The 22,884-nt window shown below is 46.8% G+C and overlaps 1 protein-coding gene across 1 annotated transcript in view; it reads right to left on the bottom strand.

Annotated features, from left to right (window-relative positions):
- Positions 1 to 16,499, bottom strand: part of LOC138800559 (up-regulator of cell proliferation-like) — a 38,544-nt gene extending 22,045 nt beyond the window's left edge. Inside the window, exons 1-2 of the mRNA XM_069982326.1 lie at positions 16,412 to 16,499; positions 11,737 to 11,991 (exon numbers count right to left, since the gene is read on the bottom strand). Of these exons, the coding sequence (XP_069838427.1) occupies positions 11,737 to 11,779 (43 nt within the window). The 5' untranslated portion in view covers positions 11,780 to 11,991; positions 16,412 to 16,499. The remainder of the gene's footprint in view (positions 1 to 11,736; positions 11,992 to 16,411) is intronic.
- Positions 16,500 to 22,884: the final 6,385 nt, after the last annotated feature.

The raw sequence follows: 22,884 nt of genomic DNA, 5'->3' as shown, positions 1-22,884 counted from the left end.
CTTAAATGAACAGGTTTTTTTTTAAATACATGAAGCTGAATATGCTCTGAGCCCTGTGTCTGCTCCTGTGTTACTTGTGCAATCCTGCTTGACACACCCGTCCCTGGAAATAAGTCCTGTGCAGCAGCTTTGTACAGACTCTGAGAGCAGCATTAGATAACAGCCCTGACACAAACAGAAACAAAACCTCCTCCCCCTCCTCCTTCACTCCCCCCCCCCCTCCCAGAGGTCACTTAGCAGAGCTGATGTGCGTAAGGAGCAGCACAGGGGAGAGAGCTGGATGGAGGGACAAGTACCCAGTGCTTCATGCAGAGGGGACATGCCAGCCATGACTACAATGTACTGCATGAGGGAGAGTGGGTGAGTCACTGAGGGGAGGGCTACAAGTCCCAGCACAACACAGCTGTAGTCCTTCCATAGTACATATAACATTCACTATCAGATGTCTGCAGCAGGTGCCCCCACCTCCATGGCTGACATTATCCTACAGTGTTATGAGAGCAGATGACTGTGTGTGATACCATCTGATGAAGCTCTGTATCTAATCTTACTGTGTGATACTGTATGCTGGGGCTTTATCTGATGCCACTGTGTGTGATACCATCTGCTAAGGTGCTGGTCAGTGAATAGAGGGACGCAGCCAGGGAGATGAGGGGAGGCCACACCCACTTTCTGTCAGTCAGGGAGATGAGGGATAGGCCACGCCCACTTTCTGTCAGCCAGGAGAAAAATTTATTTATTTTTCTGAGCCAAACAACTGGGGATATCTCAGCGAGCGTACACACTATCATCGCAGTTTAGGGCTCTTTTTAAAGGGTAACACATAGGCTTTTTATTTGAGAAATTAAATTTTTGGCTACTTAAATTATAGTTACGCTTTAAGTAAAAGCTACCTGTTGGCCTTCCACATACTGTTGGCCCGGACACTTTGTTGGGAAGTTCCCCAGAGAATATAGACTGACTATGTCCAATGCAGCTCTCTCCTTTTACATTTGTAGTGACTCTTAAGATGACTCTTGGATTCTACCACACAACTTCAGCCACACATGGCATCCTTGACATGGCTTCCAGAACCTGGGTTTCCCTTGTGTCTTCTCCTGGGTTACCACATATGTACTCATTAATACAACTCAAATAATAGGTTTCTATTAGGGATGAGCGAACCGAACCGTAACGAACCAGGCTAAAATAACAATGGCAATGCAAAACTGTACTTTTTCACAGAATAGACCTCCTATAATCCCTTGTATCCTGGTTTTTGGAGAAAATCAAGATGTGTGACATCACTCCCCAGCACCAGGAAGTACCTCAGCAGCAGCCAGCAGCTTCTCAGTGTGTTGCCAGACTTCAGAGAGAGAGGAGCTAGATAGCCAAGAGATAGATAGCCAAATAACTATATAGATACAGGGAGAGACAGAGGAGGAATAGTAAGTGTTGGGGAGAGAAGCAGAAGAGAGGAAGAGAAAAAAAAACAAATAGCAAGATCCAGGGAAAACAGGATATAAAAGATAAGCTCATACATAGGGAAAGAGGCTGAGAAATAAAGACATAGGGAGAGATAGGCATCTAAATAAACAAAATTGTGAGATCTAGGGAGAGTTAGGGAGATAAAAAAAAAGAAATAGGGAGAGAAAAGTGAGAAAAGAGTCAGGGCAGGTAGCATTGAACCAGCTCCTGTAACGTGACCGAGAGTACACGCTAGACGTTGCTGCTCTCCTGGGTGCTGTCAACCCGTTTAGCCGCACCAAAAAAGTTTTTAAAAAAGTTTCTTTCGCATAAGCTGTTATAGGTGAAGTGACCTATAGCAGCAAAACTTGTTGAAGCCCTCCATAGAGTGTGACGCTAAGTCAGCACGCCACAAAACCTGTCCATTTCTGCTTTGCTGGGTGCCATCAACCCACAAAGCATCACTCATTTAAACTTTGTGCCTTCCGGCCAATAAATGACTTATCACTAGTGATGAGCGAGCATGCTTGTCCGAGCTTGGTACTCGATCGAGTATTAGGGTACTCGATGGTACTCGTTACTCGGACGAGCATCTCACGATACTCGAGAAAATCTCATCATCCGTTTCCTGTAAGTTTGGGCGCTATTTCTCAGCCAATAAACATGCAGGAGACTCTTTGGTACATCCTGCGATCACAGGGTGACACAGCAGGGTGACACAGCAGCACCTGTTGAGGAGGTAGCAGTGGCACAGTTTGCCCAACTTACGGGGTCTCATGGTAGACCGATATTGAAACCGTAGCAGTGTGAACAGGAGATCACATGTATAGCGGATAATGTGTCCAGTAACTTATCCACCACCCAGTCTTCCATGCAGTCCACCCACGCTACCCAAGGGAGTGGAACCCTTGCTCCATTAGCTCTGCCTCCTTCCCCACAGCCTGGCCCCTCCAGGGAAAGAAGGGATTCAGATCCACCACCATGCTCCCAGGAACTGTTTTCTGGACCCTTCCCTGAGTCAGAGCAACTGGAGCAGTCGATCTGTCCTGATGCCCAAACTATGCAGCTCACACAGTCAGTGGGTGATGAGAGTGGGGACTTGCAAGAGGGGTTGGAAGAGGTGTCTGATGATGGCGATGAGACCCGGTTGTCAGACAGTGAGGTTGTTGTCATGGATGTAACTCAAAGTGAGGACGAGAGTGAGGAAATGGAGGAAGAGCTGGTGGATGAGGACGAGGTGACTGACCCGAGCTGGGTGGATAAGCCTAGTGAAAACCGTGCTTCTGAGGGGGAGGCAAGTTCCCCCGCAGTAACCGCTCGGAAGAGGAAGAGGGGTGGGCAGAGGGAGAAGCAGGGGCAGAGCGAGTAGATCAGCAACTGTTTCACGGAGTCAAACTCCCGTGACCAGGGCTAGATGTTCCCAAGTCTGGATGCAGTGTCCCAGAACGCAAGGACTACTACTCCTATTATGCCCATTTCTATTGCTGTGTCAATGCCTGTTCTGGTAAGTGTTTGCACTGCAACTGCTGCTGGTTTTCCCCTAGTATTCTCTGGTAATGTGCATTCTCATGTATATTCTCATGTATTCCTGTGTATTATTACATTGTACAGTGGTATGCAAGGCTGTTGATCACGTGACCATGCCAGTGCCCTGTAACCATGGTTCCTCCAATGGCCGACTAGCTCTGGCCAGGAGCAACCATGTGACTTCCTACTTCCTCCTAACAAGTTAGTCTTCCCCCTGCTTCCAAGCAAGGAGGGTGTGTATCGTCCCTCTCCTGCCTCAGAGGAGTTGGACTCTCTGCAGCTCCCACTTCGCCACTAGAAGTGTGGATCGAGTGCTCTGCTGTATTCAAGTCTTCGGCTGTATCTGCCTGCTCAAGTATCCGGAGTCTTCTCTCTCATCTGGGTGTCACTCCGTTATCTCTCCTCATCGCTACAAGGATTCACAGCAAGTATTATTCTCAAGCTAATCCACCCAGTAACGCTATTTCTCTCATACTCCTACTCCCATCACCCGCAGATTCCACAGACCGGCCCTACAGCTGTGCCACCCTCAGGCCTATACCGTGACAAGTATAACCCCTGCAGCTGCCCCGGTCATTGCCCGCTCATAACACCAGCACTGCGGAAGTGGCCCCCAGGGGCCAGGGCATCGCATGGAGGTTTTTTAAAGAAATTATGGATGACCGATGGACTGAAGTGTGCAATGTGTGCCACGCCAGGATCAGCAGGGGAGCCACCACTACCAGCCTAACCACTACCAGTATGCGCAGGCATATGAGTGCTAAACACCCCACTCAGTGGAACGAAGGCCGTTCAGTGACTGCAAGTCGCACCCCTGCTCCTTCCCCTGTGTCACATGCTGGCTCTGTCAGTCCCCCGCCCAGGCCCCAGGCACGAGCGCCTCCCACCCTACACGCACCCTTTCACCTCCACTATGCTCCACACCCTCCAGCAAGGTGTCCAAGCGCAGCGTTCAACTGTCCCTGCAGCAACTGTCCCTTGCCTCCATGTTGGCTACTGCTGGGCCTTCACTGGCATCCATGTTGACTACTGCTGTGCCTGCCCTTACCTTCCTTGTCTTGTCCCTTTCAAACCATATTATCTGTGGATGTCATCTTATCTTACGGGTGTCCTATGCCATTCTTTCACCATTAATTTCTACCTTTTTTTAAATGTTGTAGCCGTTTTAAGGCAGGATTGACCACAGCAGTAATGGACATTCATGTTGACTACTGGTGTGCCTGCCCTTGCCTCCATGTTGGCTACTGCTGGGACTTAACTGGCATCCATGTTGACTACTGGAGTGCCTGCACTTGCCTCCATGTTGGCTACTGCTTGGCCTTAAATGGCATCCATGTTGACTACTGCTGGGCCTTTACTGTCCATGTTGGCTACAGCTTGGCCTTAAATGGCATCCATGTTGACTACTGGTGTGCCTGCCCTTGCCTCCATGTTGACTACTGCTGATCCTGCCTAGCCTCCATGTTAACTACTGTTGCTCCTGCCTGGTCTCCATGTTGGTTACTGTTGCTCCTGCCTGGCCTCCATGTTGGGTACTGTTGCTCCTGCCTGGCCTCCATGTTGGCTACTGCTGCTCCCGGGAGTTCTCTGTGTGCTCAATGCCATGCAGTGTCTGGCCTAATTTTGGGGAGGCTCACTTTCTTCCTCACTCACTTTTAATGGTTCTCTCTATAATTTTTGGAAGGTTGACTGGCTACCGCTTCTACCTTGTTCACTCTGTCCTCACCGCTATGCTGTGTCAGGCTGAATTTTTGGCTGGTTCATGATATGCTACCTTTGTTTTAATGGTTCCCTGTGTTTTCACTGACATGCTGTGTCAGGCTGAGTTTTTGGGTGGTCCCTATGCCTACCTCTGTTTTAACCAGGCTGTTGCACAGAATTAGGCATAATGGTGCCATTAGGCAGCCTCAGAGACATGCATACATGCCCCTGCTGTTTCCTGTCCACTTCCGTTGTGTTTCCATCAATTTCTGAGGTTGACGGGTTTTCACACGACCTTCCCTCTACCAAACTTGAGTCTCCTGCAAAAATGTTCAAGTCCCCCATTGACTTCAATGGGGTTTGTTACTCGAAACGAGCACTCGAGTATCGGGAGATATTCGTTTCGAGTAACAAGCACCCGAGCATTTTAGTACTCGCTCATCACTAGTTTCCATCAATTTCTGAGGTTGACAGGTTTTCACACGACCCTCCCTCTACCGAACTTGAGTCTCCTGTGAAAATGCTCGAGTCTCCCATTGACTTCAATGGGGTTTGTTACTCGAAACGAGCACTCGAGTATTGGGAGGTATTCATTCTGAGTAACAAGCACCCGAGCATTTTAGTACTTGCTCATCACTACTTTTCACCAATACAGGTGTAAAGCTCTCTGAGGTGAAGTAACCTATAGAAGCCTTTTTTTTCATTCTTATTTCATTTTCCCCTACCCAAATAAATATGTCCAAGCTTCCTAGTTCCAGCACTTTCCAGGCAAGTAGTGAAACAGCAGGCAGTGAGGGTAGGAGAAGTGGCAGCACCAGCCGGGGTAACAGGCGTGGCAGCAGGGTGCAGCTACCCCTGACGCCCACTGGTAATGTAAGAACCACACAGCCAGCGGTTCTAGATTGGCTTACCCAATCCTCCAGTTCCACCACCCAAAGCTCCCAAACGAGGAGTCAAGCATCGGCTCCAACTGGATCATCCGACACCACCCTTACATGGGACGGTCAGCAAGAGTCCTCTGCCCCGTCTCCTGTTATTACGATGCCACTCACCTTTGGGGCACCTTCTGCCAGGGAACTCTTGGCAAACCTTGATCTGCCCTTGAAGTCTCTACCACTTTTTAGTGATGAGGAGGAGGAGGAAATCCACCAAAGTCAGCGGGTGGAACGTGCTGAGACTCCAGAGGAGGTGTTCCCTGTAAGCAGTCAACAGAGCCAGGGAGGGGCATCCAGTGCCACACCTGATATCCTTTCCCAACCACCGGAGAAAAGTAGCAGTGGTGATGACTGTGATGATGATGTCGCTGATTGGACGTGGCGCCCTCAAGCAGCATTATCATCAGGGGAGGAAATAGAGGTGCCATTGACGCAGAAACATCCCACTGTTGCAAAGAACCAAGGCAAAAGAGGGAGGGGTAGAAGGTAAGCTACCAGGCAGAGATCATTACCTCAAAGCTTTGGTCCTGAAAGGGCACCCTCAGGCAGCAGTGGCAGCCAGCAAGACCCCCCCCCCGTGGCTGTCAGCAAACCACGATCCTCTGTCGCCTGGCAGTTCTTCCACCTGGGGACAGATAAGCACATCACTTTGTGCCTGCTGTACAAGAGAGGGTCAGTCGTGGTAGGGGTGATAATCTTGGGACAACATCCATGAGAAAGCATATAAAAAGGCAACACCAACAGGCCTGGAAGAACCGTGACCCCAATACCACCTACTGTCAGCATGCATCATACACTGCAGATCCCATCATGCAGCATCCTCACAGTGGAACTTAGGGCTCGTCAGCCTCAGGTGCCAGCTGCAGCACAGTGTCACTGCCATGTACACCCTTAATGAGGCAGCAATCCGTGACCGAGTCCATTGCCAGACGTCAGGTCTACTCGAGCAGAAACTGACTAGACACCTGGTTAAGCTGCTTGTGCTTCAGTCCCTGCCCTTCAACCTTGTACACTCCCAGCCTTTCAGGGATTTCATGGCGTGTGCGCACCCCAGATGGCAAATCCCCAGCCGCCACTACATCTCTGCCAAAGCTGTCCCATCACTGCACAGTTACATGCAGAAAAAGGTTGGCGACTAATTGGGACTTTCGTTGTCCAAGACCGTGCACCTGAGTGCTGATGTCCGTTCCTCTAATTATGGGCAAGGGCAGTACCTGTCTGTTACTGCCCAACATCCTCCCAGAAGACCATCAGAAGTTGGCCCATTCTTGCCACTGTCACCTCCATGGTGCTTTAGGGGGCCAGCAGCGGGAAGCACAAAGTTCTGCTTCCACCAGCTTACAACCATCCGCCGCTTTGACTGCAGTCAAACTTGCCCTGCTGTCTTCCCACCGATGTCAGGCCCAGCGCTCTCAGGCTGTCCTCCATTTGGTGAGCCTCGGTGAATGAAGCCACAGTGGGCAGGAGCTCCTCTGGACCATCAGGGAGGAGATAGCTGAATGGATGACCCCACGTCGACTAACGGTGGGAAGTGTCGTAGCGGACAATGGGAGGACCATTGTCTCTGCAGTGCAGCGGAGAGGGCTGACTCATACACCTTGTATGGCACATGTGATAAACCTCATAGTGCACAGGTTTATTTCCTGCATTTCAACACCTTATGAGGATGTCACGCAGAGTGTGTAAACATTTCAGCCACTCCTACACTGCAAGGAACACCCTGCTCAGAATCCAGAGACAGCGCGGTATGCACCAACATCGGCTAATCTGCGACATGCCAACATGCTGGAATTCTGCCCTCATGGGGCAATCAGGCAGCTTCCCGCCACACTGCGACTTCCAAGTCAGACACTGGCAGTTAATGCGTGAATTCTGCCAACTGTTAATCCCTTTTGAGGGCGCAACTCTCTTTGTGAGCAGGTATGACTATGGGTTCAACGACATCATCCCACTTCTCCATGTTCTGGAAAGTGCGCTGACCAACATCATCAGCGAGGGTTCCCAGGCCACCACTCCAAGGCTGAACATCGCCTTGAGCCCAGAGCTGGATGAAGTGCAGATGGAGGGTGAGGAGGAGGAAGATGTCTACTCCCAGCAATTCCACACACCGCCACCTGGCTTCTCTGCCTTTCAATCACAGGAGGAGATGGAGGATGAGGTGGTAGAGGAAGAGGAAGACCCCAGCAGACCCTGGAACTGTACCAAGGACAGTGGAGAGGAGAGGCGTTCATTGTCCTTGGTGTAGATGGCAAGGTGTCTGCGGGAGTGTCTCCGGAATGACAGCTGGATTGTGGACATTCGCCAGAGGGACCAATACTGGCTGGCCACCCTGGTGGACTCTCGCTTCCGCCGCAAAATGGCTGAATTTTTTCCACCATCACAGAGGTAGGCAAAACTGGTGTACTACCGGGACCTACTCACCAGTCAGTTGGTCTCAACTTACCAGCGAGACCAGCCAGGTTCCCCGACAACATACTCTCGGGGGGAACCAGTGGAGGCGTCAGAAGTTGCTACAGCCTCCGATCCCTTATGAGCGATTTCATGCAGCCAGCTGGTGAAGAAGGGACACAACACCGGACTCATGGCGTGGACCAGCATGAGCTCACCCACCAGGTCACTGCCTACCTGGATAGTACCCTGCCCCAAAGTGTCAATGACCCCGTGCAGTACTGGGCAGAGGAACTGGACATTTGGCCTCAGTTTTCTTTGGCTCTGCTGTCCTGCCCAGCCAGTAGTGTTGCGCCATAGAAGGTGTTCAGTGTGGCGGGTAACATCGTAACACCACAAAGAATGAGGCTCTCTTGTCACAGTGTTGAGATGCTGACTTTTGTAAAGATGAATCGTGCCTGAATTACCTCGGATTATTCCACCCCCCTGCCTGATGTGAATAACTAAGTCATCAGTCACCCGTCTTGCATGGCAATCCTTGTGTCCAAGCATGCTCCAGATTCGCTCATCTCTAGTGCCTTTACAATGGGAGGCTTTTTTGGGGTTCTCTGCTGCCTAAAATCCACAGCGCATCGTTGGCTGATTTTATGCAACCTTCAGTATTGGACGCAGATACCCAGTTCAGCGCAGAACTGCGTATGTCCGGCCGGCACCCTAGTACTGAACGCCGTTTGGTGAACGGTATAAAAATGCCCTGTGGATTTTACTCAGCAGACCCACAGCCACATGTGAAGGTACCCATAGGGTGAGGTTTTTTGGGAGTGACCAAAGCGAGGGTGGGAGATCACTCCCATACCCCATCAGGGGTTTTCCCCTACCCACTTTAAAAGATCAATAAATAACTTTAATCAATAACTTTCTGTACCCTTACTTGACCCAGAAACTTATAAATTGGCCGGACTTATCCTTTAAGCCAGCTGGTGACAGCACTAAAAAAACACAAAAGCATACATCCATTGGATTGGACGCTACACTCGGTTAGGACATCAAACTGGTGTAACAAAGATATATGTCTCGCCAACAGCCATAGGCCCAGATTCAACAGGTTTGACACCAGAGTATTTGCGTCAATTTGTAAAGCAAGTGCCAGTGAGGTGTCAATTTCATAAAAATTGGACACGTATTTTTGGATAATGGAACTGGGGTAAAGCCTTCTTGAATCTGTTCCTTTTTAAATGTCCTTTCTTCACCTCATGGATTCTGTGGGTGAGGTTGCCTGTCTATTTAACCGTATCCGTATCCTACTAGACTAGGTGTAATGTTAGAGGGTTTTTTTTTTTAACATTGACTGTCCTGTGCTGAACTCTACATCAACATTTTGTCATGTATAAAAACTGATTTTTACAAGCGTGCATATTCTTAGCTTTCAACTTCAGTTCTCTGTACTAGGCCCTTCTGCGTCCAAAAGAATACTGCTCCTACTAATGCCCCCACCGTCAATTGTCTATTTGGAAACATACTAGGTGCAATCAAGAGCTGCTGAAGCTGCCTCCTCAACTTGTCTCTGGTTAACAATACTGGCCCGGGTGCAATCAAGTGCTGCCTCCTCCTCCTCAACTTGTCTCTTCTTAACAATACTGGCCTGGGTGCAATCAAGAGCTGCCTCCTCCTCCTCCTCCACTTGTCTCTTGTCAACAATACTGGCCTGGGTGCAATCAAGAGCTGCCTCCTCCTCCTCCTCCTCAACTTGTATCTTCTCAACAATACTGGCCTCCGTGCAATCAAGAGCTGCCTCCTCAACTTGTCTCTTGTCAACAATACTGGTCTGGGTACAATCAAGTGCTGCTGCCTCTTCCTCCTCAACAACTTGTATCTTTTCAACAATACTGGGCCTGGGTGCAATCAAGAGCGGCCTCCTCCTCCTCCTCAACTTGTCTCTTGTCAATACTGGCCTGAGTGCAATCAAGAGCTGCCTCCTCCTCAACTTGTCTCTTGTCTCGGGTGGGGGGGATAAGGAGCGGATTGGTTCTAGAGGGATGGAGTTGCCTGCAGAGGAGGTTTTTTTTTGCTTTTTATGGGGTGGATACTATGTTACTATGGGGAGGGGGGTTTACTATAGAGGGATTAGTATCTATGGTGGGACCTATACTATATGGAGGCAAATAGGGTTGTATACTGCATGGGGGCACAGAGGGGTGTATGCTGTATGGGGACATAGAAGAGTCTATAATGTAATGGGGCACAGAAGGGGCATAACACTATATGAGGACACAGAGAGGGTCTGTACTATATGTGGGCATAGAGGAGGCTTGTTTACCATATGAGGACACAGAGCGGCACATACTTAGCATAACTGCTTATATAGGGGCACTGTTACTTTGTGGAGCAATACAGATGAGAACTTTGTTTAGAGATGTTGATGATGCTTTAGCGAGGAGCCTAAAATATTTGTCAGTAGATGAGTCATGGTCGGAAAAGTCTTCATGATGGGCTAAGCCAGATGGTGAAAAGAAAATGTGATGCTTTTATTTGTGCTGTTAATAAAGGTATAATTGGTAATTCTTTTTTTTATACTGGATTTTGTTCATTGACAGCATAGTGGTATTCGTCACTATGTGAAAGTAATAGTAGTGGTAATGGTGTGACTTTAGTTTTTGTATACTGGTATTTTTGGTCAGTAACAGCATGGCAGCAAAATGTATATTGGGATAATATTTGCTTCTTGTGTAATTTGGTAGCTGTGACAATTATTTACAGATATACTGTATTATCATGTAAAGAAAATTGTCTTACGTACAATATATGTATCAGAGTTTAAACTGGTCTGCACACTCTATATGTTATATATGTGTCTTATTTTGGGGGGTTTACATATTTAGGCTATGTTCACACTGCGTATATGTCTGGCCGCATATTTCCGCGGCCGGACATATACGCGTTAAACTCCAGCCGGGGATTTACGCTACTTGCGGCCGGCTACGTGCGGAGCGCGAACTTACGCCCGCTGTCTACTTACGCTTCCCGAGCGCCCTACGTAGCGGTCTTTTACTTGGAAAGCTTTGCCTAGCCCCGGACACCCTACAGAACCTTTTGGATCGGCACAAAAAGCAGCAAAAATGAAGAAATCACCACTATGTATGGGACCGCATGTTACGGCATTTTCGTCCTCAAACAATGGTCTGGCTAATTTTTTACGGCGGCGCGTACGATCCTGGCGTAAGTTCGTTCGTAGTGTGAACTGTGCAGCCGTACTTCCTATACTTCCCATTGTACGCAAACTACGTAAGTCTCCGGCCGCTTATTCACGGAACACGCTACGTCCGGAGACTTACGTAGTGTGAACATGGCCACCCCACCACGATAAGGTGGCCTCATGCTCGGGGCAAACCCTACACTGTACTCTGGCCTCTCCATAGTATGTAATATGCCTATGCTCTGGGCATGCAAGATCTAGTCTGAGTTTAGACCATATGTTAGTTGACAAGGCTGTGGCTTCAGGGTAATTCTCAGTCACTCATACAAGAGAATGGGGGGGGGGGGGTTGTTCTAACTTACAAGCTGCGAAGACCACAATCTCACAGTCGTAGAAGATCTATCTTGGATGGATTTTCTGCAGCTGCAAGGTTGTGGTGACAGTAAAACTGTTAGGTCTATGTCTGTTTAAAACAAGATGGAAATCCTCCGAAGAGTGTGCTGTGAGGGCATATACCTTATCGTATAATACAGGCAGGATACTCACTGTGCTGGAAGTGAGAAGACAATCCTCCACTTCTGGGAATCATGTTCACTAGATGATCAAGGAGCTTCACACATGCCTCATCTTCTTTGTGAAGTATCAGATTCTGTATATTTCTCTGATGAAAAATACTACACTATTCTATACTCCAGTACACTTTATCCATAAAACCGTCCACATCCTCTCCAAACACCTCAGTTAGTTTCAATTTCAGGTGGATAATGGTCTTTGCTGCTTCCATGACATCTGGGTATTAACCTGTAAAACATATTCAAGTACAGTTACTTTAACTCTGGAAGGATCCATGATAGATACTACAAGGGCAGAATTCTCCTTCTGCATCTATGGCATCTCCTTGACCCTGATCACTAGGCTGACCCTGAGATTCAATTATTGGCTGATGTGGTAGTGAAGGACAATTTTTACTCACAAAAGAAGAAATGTTAGAATACCTCTGAGTCTTCAATTTTGGTATTTCTAGTTAAGGCAGCCTTGTTCCAATTTGCTGTTTTGAAGTTTTTCACGATTCATTCGTGATTCTTCATAATTTTGCCTTATTCTATTATTATGAACTTTTCTATGCAGGTTTTGGGGTATCTGCAATGAGCAACTGGTCTGCCATGGGTTGTTGATCCTTGTACTTTTGGAGCACTATTGCTTTGTGCTCCTTATCAAAGCTATCGCTCTACGATGCAAAATAGAATACATCCCCCTGTATTGGAAGTGTCCTAGGAGGGTATCCACCTTACAACCCTAGCCAGCCAAATTTAATTAAGTTAACTAATCTAATTCTACTATTTTTTATAAATTGACTTATGAGGTGCGTTTATGCTCAGATAAATTTGCACTTTCCTTGAAAATACCCATGCAGTGACAAGACGAACAGTAGATGTGAGGAGGAGGACACTAATGCCCCTATTCCACGGGTCGTTGTAGAGGAGCAAACGAGCGCTATTAGCGCTCGTTTGCTCCTCGTTCCCCGCTCGCTGCCGCCACTATTCAACACGGCTGCAGCGAGTGGGTGAGTGCGGGAGGGGGCGTCGGGGAGCTGCGGGGGGGCTGCTCGGAGGATCGCTGATCGTCCGGGCAGCCCATAGGATATAACAGCGTCTGCTGCCGATGCTCCTATTCAACGGAGCGACGGCAGCAGATCGCTGCTATATCAGTCGCTTGTTTTTCAACATGTTGAAAAACAAGCGACTGCAACGATCAGCCGACATGAACGATGTCGGCTGATCGTTGCACCCTCTTCCACGGGACGAATATCGTTCGTAGCGGCCGATATCGGCCGAATACGAACGATATTGCTCCTCTAAACGACCCGTGGAATAGGGGCTTTAGGGCCCTATTCCACCGGACGATTATCGTTTGCATAATCGTTAACGATTAACGATCTCAAACGACCGCTATTGCGAAAGACCTGAAAACGCTCACTCATTTCCATGGAATGATAATCGTTACTTATGATCGTAATTGCGATCGTTTCTTCTTCGCTATTTATTCGCTATTGCGTTCGTATCTATTGCAAACGACCGAACAATGTCTTATTCAATGGGAACGATTTGAGAACGTTTTGCGAACGAGCAACAATAAAAATAGGTCCAGGTCTTATAAAGTGATCAACGATTTCTCGTTCGGACGTTAATCGTTAACTGCATTTCAACCGAACGATTATTGTTTAGATTCGAACAATTTAACGATAATCTGAACGATAATCGTCCGGTGGAATAGGGCCCTTAGGGGTGACAAGATATGGTTATAAAAAGAACAATGGGGTGACAAGACAAGGCTGCTCAGGAGGAGGAAGAGATGGACATCTGGGGGATAGAAAGAGCTACTGAAGAAGGGGACACCCAAGGATTAAGGGGAATGCTGATCAGGAAGAAAACACCAATGGAAGCACAAGGAGAAGGCTGCAAAGGAGGATGTAGAGGGGGGAATGACTGACCTGTACTGATCACTACAGTCTGCTGTCTGTTGGATTCTTCCATTATTGTTCGTCTGTGCTCCCTTACAGGGCCTCATAAAAATGTGCACTAAGAAGCTCCAGTTATTTATTTCTATTCATATTATACATTACATAACATTTTAAAATAAGAGCATAGCAATCCATTAAATCCTTTCTCAGAGCAAGAATATATACAAATAACCTTCACCAAATGTTTCAATACAAGAGTCATATTGGTCAAATACATCTTTTCTCATATACATATATATATATACACATGACCTTCTGCTCCAGTTCTTTAAGAAAACATCTGCATTATATCACTGTAAGGCTATGTTTCCACAATATTTATTCTTGTCAAGTTTGTGATTTTTTTAAGACCAAAATATTGTCTGTTATTTTGCGGTTTGGCTGCCCGTCAGTGCAATGACAGCTGTCGGTACATTATTCTAGGTCAGGTGGACTGATCGCCCTTTGTCTTTAAACTGAAAAGTTAATTGAATTTAATAGTACAAATGGTGAAAAAGAAGAACTGTGTGTGAACAAATAAAAAATAACGTCCGTTGTCTGCAAAAGACGTCCGAAATTCATTGTCATGAACATTATTTGACGTCCATAAGGGTGGCATGGCTTGGCTGTAAAAGAAGATGGCCGCTTAATCTGGGAGCTCCTGCCTACTAATTGCAATTACAGCGACTAAAGGTGCGTTTACACGTAACGATTATCGTGCGAATTTGCGCGATAACGGTCGAATTCGAACGATAATCGTCCGTGTAAACGCAGTGAACGATCGAACGACGCATGATAAATTCTACATTTTGATCTTTCAACAGGTTATCAAATCGTCGTTCATCGTACACAAAAAATTCGCAAATCATTCCGTGTGAACAGTCGTTTGCCGATTTAACCAATGTGTGAGATAGGCTTAAACGATCGCGAAGCGAATTTTCGTACGATATATCGTACCGTCTAAATGCTGATCGTTATGAAAAAAGACCGTAAATCCGACATCGCTAATCGTACGATCGGGCCAATAATCGTTTCGTGTAAACGCACCATAAAGGCACTTGGCCAGCAATTCTCCCCGTCTGATCAGAGCTATTCCCTTCCTGATGGCTTCCAGATCCCTGAAGCACGGCAAGAGCGGGGCCGGCTAGCAGATTTCTATCACTCCCTGGAGCGGGACGATGAACAAGATGGCGCCGGGAAGCGAGGTGCGGAGAAGACACATCCACAGCGCTCACAGCTCACAGAATCTGCAGCTCACTTGCTTAGAGCTTACCGGAGGAGGTGTTCAGTCCCTCTGCACCCAGAAGACGGGCTTGGTGCCTCTGAAGGGGATACCGCGTCGGAGCACAGGCGCCATTTTGGTTCGCAGGAGCAGAGGGGACCTGCACTCTGCATCCTCCTCACCCCCCACATAGAGTCCTGCAACACAGCAACAACGACTAACCGGCTGGGTCAGAGACTGGGCACAAGAGAGGGGTGAGTCAGGAGACCACACTCCTCACTCTGATAGTTACCTAGAGGCACTATCCTCTACAAATGCACCAGTGACTGAGCTCACTATGAAAAATATGCTGCTAGCCTTACAGCAATCCCTACACGCTGACCTTAGGGCCCTATTCCATCGGACGATTATCGTTTGTATAATCGTTAACGATTAACGATCTCAAACGACCGTTATTGCGAAAGACCTGAAAACGTTCACTCATTTCCATGGAACGATAATCGTTACTTACGATCGTAATTGCGATCGTTTTTCTTCGCTATTTATTCGCTATTGCGTTTGTATGTATTGCAAACGACCAAACGATGTCTTGTTCAATGCGAATGATTTGCGAACGTTTTGCGAACGAGCAACGATAAAAATAGGTCCAGGTCTTATCGATTTCTCGTTCGGTCGTTAATTCGAACAATTTAACGATAATCTGAACAATAATCGTCCGGTGGAATAGGGCCCTAACTTATCCACTACAACCTCTACAGTTAGCTATTTGCTAAATCCCACAATGAGCTCATAGACGCTCAAAAGACGTCCATCATTTATATTACACTGTGTGCAAATGACATCTGTTCTTCCATAGACTTTGATGCATTTCATTGAAGTCAATTAAAATGATGCAATAATGGACTTTTATTTTATTAATTTTTTTCACTTACTGTGAACATAGCCCAAAAGGGGAATGTGTTGAACGTATACTTCTCTTTAATAACAGTAACAGAATCCCCAACGAAAAACTGCAAAACCTCATTGACATTTTGGATGTTCCATTGAATTTCACTTTTTGTGATGCAAATTTAGATGCAAAATTTTGAGGTGAGTTTTTGCCACAAATTTTCACAAATATTTTCCCCTCTATGTTTCTATGTGGAATCAAGTTTTTATTTTCAGTTAGGCTTTTTTTTTCGAGCACTTTTTCCCATAGACATCTTTAGGCATTGTTCACACATAGTATTTCTGTCCGTCTTTTTTTCAAACAAAACCAGGAGTATAAATGAAAGGGCAAGATTCTAATGGAAAGATTTGCAAAGCTTGTGTGTTTTCAACCAACTCCTGGTTTGGGCAGCAAAAAAAAGAATGACGGAAATACTGTGTGTGAACAAGGTCTTAAAAACAAATCCATAGAGACTGCCTGTGTGTATCCAATCTAAGAGAAAAGCTGCATTTGAGAATAAATAGATACATATAAAACCAACTTTTATGCTCTGTTGTTGGGACTGACTCACCTGAAGCAGTGATCTATGCAGAAGATCGCACCTCACAGGCTTCTCTCTCCTGAATGCGACAGGATATAGTTATTCCAGGGTATATACAGGGTGACAAGGAAGAAGAGCTGCTAGAACACGGATGATTTCCAAGAAAAGCAAGACAATCGTTATGAATTAGTTATATTCTTATCTATTGTTTATGACCTTTAACCTCTTTATGGACCAATAACCCACTGAATAAGAGCCGAAGAGCGTTACTTTTATTAGTTTATTTGAAACATCATTCACTCCAGGGCTAAGGTCCTATGAAAAGACTAAAACAAGCACAATAAGCATAACCCAATGTACTTGTTATGGCTGAGCAGAATTTTAAACAAGTTCAAATACTCGGCTAAGTGTGGGAAAGTAAGGGCCCTATTCCACCGGACGATTATCGTTTGCATAATCGTTAACGATCTCAAACGACCGCTATTGCGAAAGACCTGAAAACCTTCACTCATTTCCATGGAACGATAATCGTTACTTATGATCGTAATTGCGATCATTTCTTCTTCGCTATTTATTCGCTATTGTGTTCGTATCTATTGCAAACGACCGAACGATGTCTTATTCAATGCGAACGATTTGCAAACGTTTTGCGAACGAGCAACGATAAAAATAGGTCCAGGTCTTATAAAGCGATCAACGATTTCTCATTCGGTCGTTAATCGTTAACTGCATTTCAACCGAACGATTATTGTTTAGATTCGAATGATTTAACGATAATCTGAACGATAATCGTCCGGTGGAATAGGGCCCTAAGGCATGGAAACCTTTTTCGAGCTGCCCCTGACTGGCACCTTGGGAACTTCTGTTAGAGGCGTCAGAGCCCTTGTCTCTCTCCCTTCTAGCCAATCAGCTCTTCTTTGGGTGCGAAAGTGCTGATTGGTGGAGCAGCCTGTCAGTCACCAATCTGCTATGCTGTGCAAATCAGTGACTAATGGCGCGTTTACACGAAACGATTATTGGCCCGATCGTACGATTAGCGATGTCGGATTAATTTTTTTTTCATAACAATCAGCGTTTAGACGGTACGATATATTGTACGGAAATTCGCTCTGCGATCGTTTTGCGATTGTTCAAGCCTATCTCACACATTGGTTAAATCGGCGAACGACTGTTCACACGGAACGATTTGCGAATTTTTTGCGTACGACGAACGACGATTTGATAAACTGTTGAAAGATCAAAATGTACGATTTATCGCGCGTCGTTCAATCGTTCGCTGCGTTTACACTTCCAATATTGTTCGAATTCAATCGTTATTGCGCAAATTCGCACGATAATCGTTACGTGTAAACACACCTTGATAGTTGCTCTGAAAGTCTGTACAATGAAGAGATCTGGTAGGTGCAGAAAATTGGAAAGCAGCTAAGCAATGACTTCTCATCCTGGCCGTTCACAGGGAGTTACATGTAATGTGTTACAGCACTAACAGATGGCAATGTACTATGATGCTGTGGGGGCGAAAGATATATAGGGGCACATCTATCCATCCAAGTGTACTCCGGCCATATAAAAAAAAAGCAGGCCGGAGTACCCCTTTAAGAGAGATGACAAATGTATGTGCAAGGACCCTCTGTCAAATTTGTGCCTTGTGCACCATGTGGGCAGAAAGGGTGAGTAGGGGGCACGGCGTATTCTTTTTGTTTGAATAGGCTAAAAACAGACTAAAAATCTACACCAGCTCCGAGCTAGCATAGATTTTTCCGCCTTCTGCACAGTAGCTTCCGTTACGCTGGATTTATGAAGAGGTGCGAAATCCAGCAGGACGAAACCGGGAGAATAAAAATTAGATAAATGTGCCCCATTATGTATTGTATTAGGCAATAAACATTGATCTAGTGTTGGGGGAGGTTGGTCACCTGATTGGTGATTGGTCACATGTTGTGGATTGAAGACGTTAATATGCAATCTAATTGATCCTTTTCACCAAATTTATAGATGATGGCTTGGCCGTCATACAAATAATGCATTTAAGGCTATGTTCACACTACGTAAGTCTCCAGACGTAGCGCATTCCGTGAATAAGCGGCTGGAGACTTACGTAGTTTGCGTACAATGGAAAGTATACGATCTACGGCCGCACAGTTCAAACTACGTACGAATTACGCCAGTATCGTACGCGCCGCCGTAAAAAATGAGCCAGACCGTTGTTTGAGGACAAAAATGCCGTAACTTACTCCCGTAGCGTAACATGCGGTCCCGTACGTAGTGGTGATTTCTTCATTTTTCCAGCAATTTGTGCCGATCCAAAAGGTTCTGTGGGGTGTCCGGGGCTAGGCGAAGATTTCCAAGTAAAAGACCGCTGTCAGATCGCTACGTAGGGTGCTCGGGAAGCGTAAGTAGACAGCGGGCGTAAGTTAGCGCTCCGTACGTAGCCGGCCGCAACTAGCGTAAATCCCCGGCCGGAGTTTAACACGTATATGTCCGGCCGCGAAAATATGCGGCTGGACATATACGCAGTGTGAGGGGATTGAGGCTGCCGAGTTTCCACTGAGTTGCACACTCATGCTTTATGGCCCTATTCCACGGAACGATTATCGTTCGTTTTCGGACGATATCGACCGCTACGGACGATAATCGTTCCGTGGAATAGAGTGCAACGATCAGCCGACATCGTTCATGTCGGCTGATCGTTGCAGTCGCTTGTTTTTCAACATGTTGAAAAACAAGCGACTGATATAGCAGCGATCTGCTGCCGTCGCTCCGTTGAATAGGAGCATCGGCAGCAGACGCTGTTATATCCTATGGGCTGCCCGGACGATCAGCGATCCTCCGAGCAGCCCCCCCGCAGCTCCCCGCCGCCCCTCCCGCACTCACCCGCTCGCTGCAGCCGCGTTGAATAGCGGCGGCAGCGAGCGGCGAACGAGGAGCAAACGAGCGCTAATAGCGCTCGTTTGCTCCTCTAAAACGACCCGTGGAATAGGGCCATTAGGGCCCTATTCCACCGGACGATAATCGTTTGCATAATCGTTAACGATTAACGATCTCAAACGACCGCTATTGCGAAAGACCTGAAAACGTTCACTCATTTCCATGGAACGATAATTGTTACTTATGATCGTAATTGCGATCGTTTTTCTTCGCTATTTATTCGCTATTGCGTTCGTATATATTGCAAACGATGTCTTATTCAATGCGAACGATTTGCGAATGTTTTGCGAACAAGCAACGATAAAAATAGGTCCAGGTCTTATAAAGCGATCAACGATTTCTCGTTCGGTCGTTAATCGTTAACTGCATTTCAACCGAACGATTATCTTTTAGATTCGAACGATAATCGTCCGGTGGAATAGGGCCCTTACACCCTGCCCTGCTCATGGGCCATATCTTGAATGTAAATCACCACCTGACGCCTCCAGCACTTCCAGATACCAGGCACACACTTTGCCATGAACATTCACTGCCCAATACACAGAAGCAAAACAGAGGAATGAGAAAATTCGGATACTTAGGATAGATATGTATTGTATATCTTCTTCCTCCCCAGGGGATTGGGCATAGTAAATGGTGCACTAACTAACTCTATTGGATCCACAACTTTGTGAAACTCAAATGTTACTTAATAAAAGCTTTTAAGCCCTGACAAGGTCTGTGTGTTTGTATTGCTGGTATATACCCTGCCTACTGGAGTGCTATATCCTACACTGACCCTCTCCCTGACCAGCAGCAGCTCTCTCCCTAATCTCCTACAGCATGCGTCTGAAGCGAGCACTGCCCCCGCCCAGTTTTATATGGCAGGGTCACCTGATCTGGCCAACCAATCGCTGCTATCGACATGTATGGGTCCCACGTGATCGCAGGATTTTCCAAAGAGTCTCCTGCATGTTTATTGGCTGAGAAATAGCGCCCAAACTTACAGGAAACAGATGATGGGATTTCCTTGAGTATCGCGAATACTCGATCGAGTACCAAGCTCGGACGAGCACGTTCGCTCATCTCTAATTGCCACGTTCCCATCCTGCATTGTATTCAGAGCACACTGGCTGTATCGTCTGTATAGATCGTATGCAACTGACAGAGTGATTGCTTTTTACTATTTTCAGGAAGAAATGATATATAGGTCCAGGAACTACCAGGGGTGCAGCATACACGGCCTATCTGGGTGCGTAGTCTACAGTGTTTAGGCTGGGTTCACACTGCGTTTTTGCAAAAAACTGATGCATTTGTGTGCATCCGTTTTGATCCGTTTTTCCATTGACTTCCATTGTAAAAAAAAAAAAAAAAACGGATCAAAACAGATCAGTTTTTCTGACGGACACAAAAAACGTAGCTAATAGTACACGTAGGAGACAGCACTTCTTGTGAAAAAACGTGATTTTTTTATTCACATCAGACGCGACGTTTCGGCTGGTACTTCAGCCTTTCTCGCTTGAGAAAGGCTGAAGTACCAGCCGAAATGTCGCGTCTGATGTGAATAAAAAATCACGTTTTTTCACAAGAAGTGCTGTCTCCTACGTGTACTATTGGATTGAAGCCGAACGGAAGGGTCCTGTGCGGTGAGACGTGCACTCCATCTAAATATTCTTATTTTTTTCCAGTGCTGTCCCAGTTTGATTTTTTTACAAAAAACGTAGCTGACACTATTTTTGTGTCCGTTAAAAAAACGGATCCGTTTTGATCCGTTTTTTTTTTTTTTACAATGGAAGTCAATGGAAAAACGGATCAAAACGGATGCACACAAATGCATCCGTTTTTTACATGAGTTTTTCATCCGTTTTTTGCAAAAAACGGATGAAAAAAAACGGATTGCAAAAATGCAGTGTGAACCTAGCCTTACTTTTCTGCTTATCTGAAATTGTAAAAAAACATAAAACAGCTGTCAGCTTAAAGCTCTTTGCTCCCACATACATTCATCCCACTGGCCTACACCACCATACCCCACCTACACCACCATACCCCGCCTACAGGACCATGCCCCGCCTACAGGACCATACCCCACCTATAGGACCATGCCCCACCTACACCACCATACCCCACCTACACCACCACACCCCACCTACACCACCATACCCCACCTACACCACCACACCCCACCTACATCACCACACCCCACCTACATCACCATACCCCACCTACACCACCACACCCCACCTACATCACCATACCCCACCTACATCACCATACCCCACCTACACCACCATACCCCACCTACACCACCACACCCCACCTACATCACCATACCCCACCTACATCACCATACCCCACCTACACCACCATACCCCACCTACACCACCACACCCCACCTACACCACCATACCCCACCTACATCACCATACCCCACCTACACCACCATACCCCACCTACACCACCACACCCCACCTACATCACCACACCCCACCTACACCACCACACCCCACCTACACCACCATACCCCACCTACACCACCACACCCCACCTAACCACCACACCCCACCTACATCACCATACCCCGCCTACACCACCATACCTTGCCTACATCACCATACCCTGCCTACAGGACCATACAGTACCCCGCGCCTACACCCACATACCCCACCTACACCATACCCCACCTACACCAAACCCCACCTACACCATACCCCACCTACAGCACCATACCCCACCTACAGCACCATACCCCACCTACAGGATCATACCCCGTGGTGTACAGTCGGTGTGATGTTATATCGGAGGATCGGCCGGTCACTTGCTAGATGCTCCATGCCAGATGTGGTTGGTTGGGATACAGATAGACCTTGGAGTGTTATTTCGTGACGCCAGTGCCTGGTGGGCACGCCTGCTTTTATTTGAGAAATAGGACGAAGCAGAGAGGAGGATGCCGTGAGAGTCCCAACCCATGTAGTAGTGTGCTCTGCCAGGATGAGGTAGAATACTATGGAGAAGAACGCCTGTGCCTGTGTATTGACCTTTACTTAGGATCCATTTACACAGAAAGATTATCTGACAGATTATCTGCCAAAGATTTGAAGCCAAAGCCAGAAACAGACTATAAACAGGGAACAGGTCATAAAGGAAAGCCTGAAAATTTCCCTCTTTTCAAATCCATTTCTGGCTTTGGCTTCAAATCTTTGGCAGATAATCTGTCAGATAATCTTTCTGTGTAAATGGACCCTTAGTCCTCACCACCTTATGCCCACTAGACTCGGCTGAACCTTTCTAGTGGGTGACACAGGCCCTAGACCTTGTTACCTTGGATGAGTAAAATGCTGATGGTTCCCTGCTGACAACCGCGCTGCGAGACAGAGTTTCTAGGCTTACTGCAACTTTGCTCTGTCTGGATCAGTTACTAGCTCTTTGGCTTTCGTTAAAACTGTCCTGCTCTGTTACTTCTCGTAGTCCACGGTGTGGGTTGAAGTTTTCTCTGGCTGTGCTGTGTAGCGTTACTTGTAGGAAAGTTGTTGGAGGTATACTGTCTTGCGCCCTTCCCATACAGGGCTCTAGCTAAGAATGACTTACACTTCCTGTCT

This window comes from Dendropsophus ebraccatus, chromosome 9 (genome assembly GCF_027789765.1).
Source record: "Dendropsophus ebraccatus isolate aDenEbr1 chromosome 9, aDenEbr1.pat, whole genome shotgun sequence".
NCBI classification, from domain to species: domain Eukaryota; kingdom Metazoa; phylum Chordata; class Amphibia; order Anura; family Hylidae; genus Dendropsophus; species Dendropsophus ebraccatus.
Note: the sequence above shows the minus strand (reverse complement) of the source record. Positions and strands in the feature narration are given on the sequence as shown.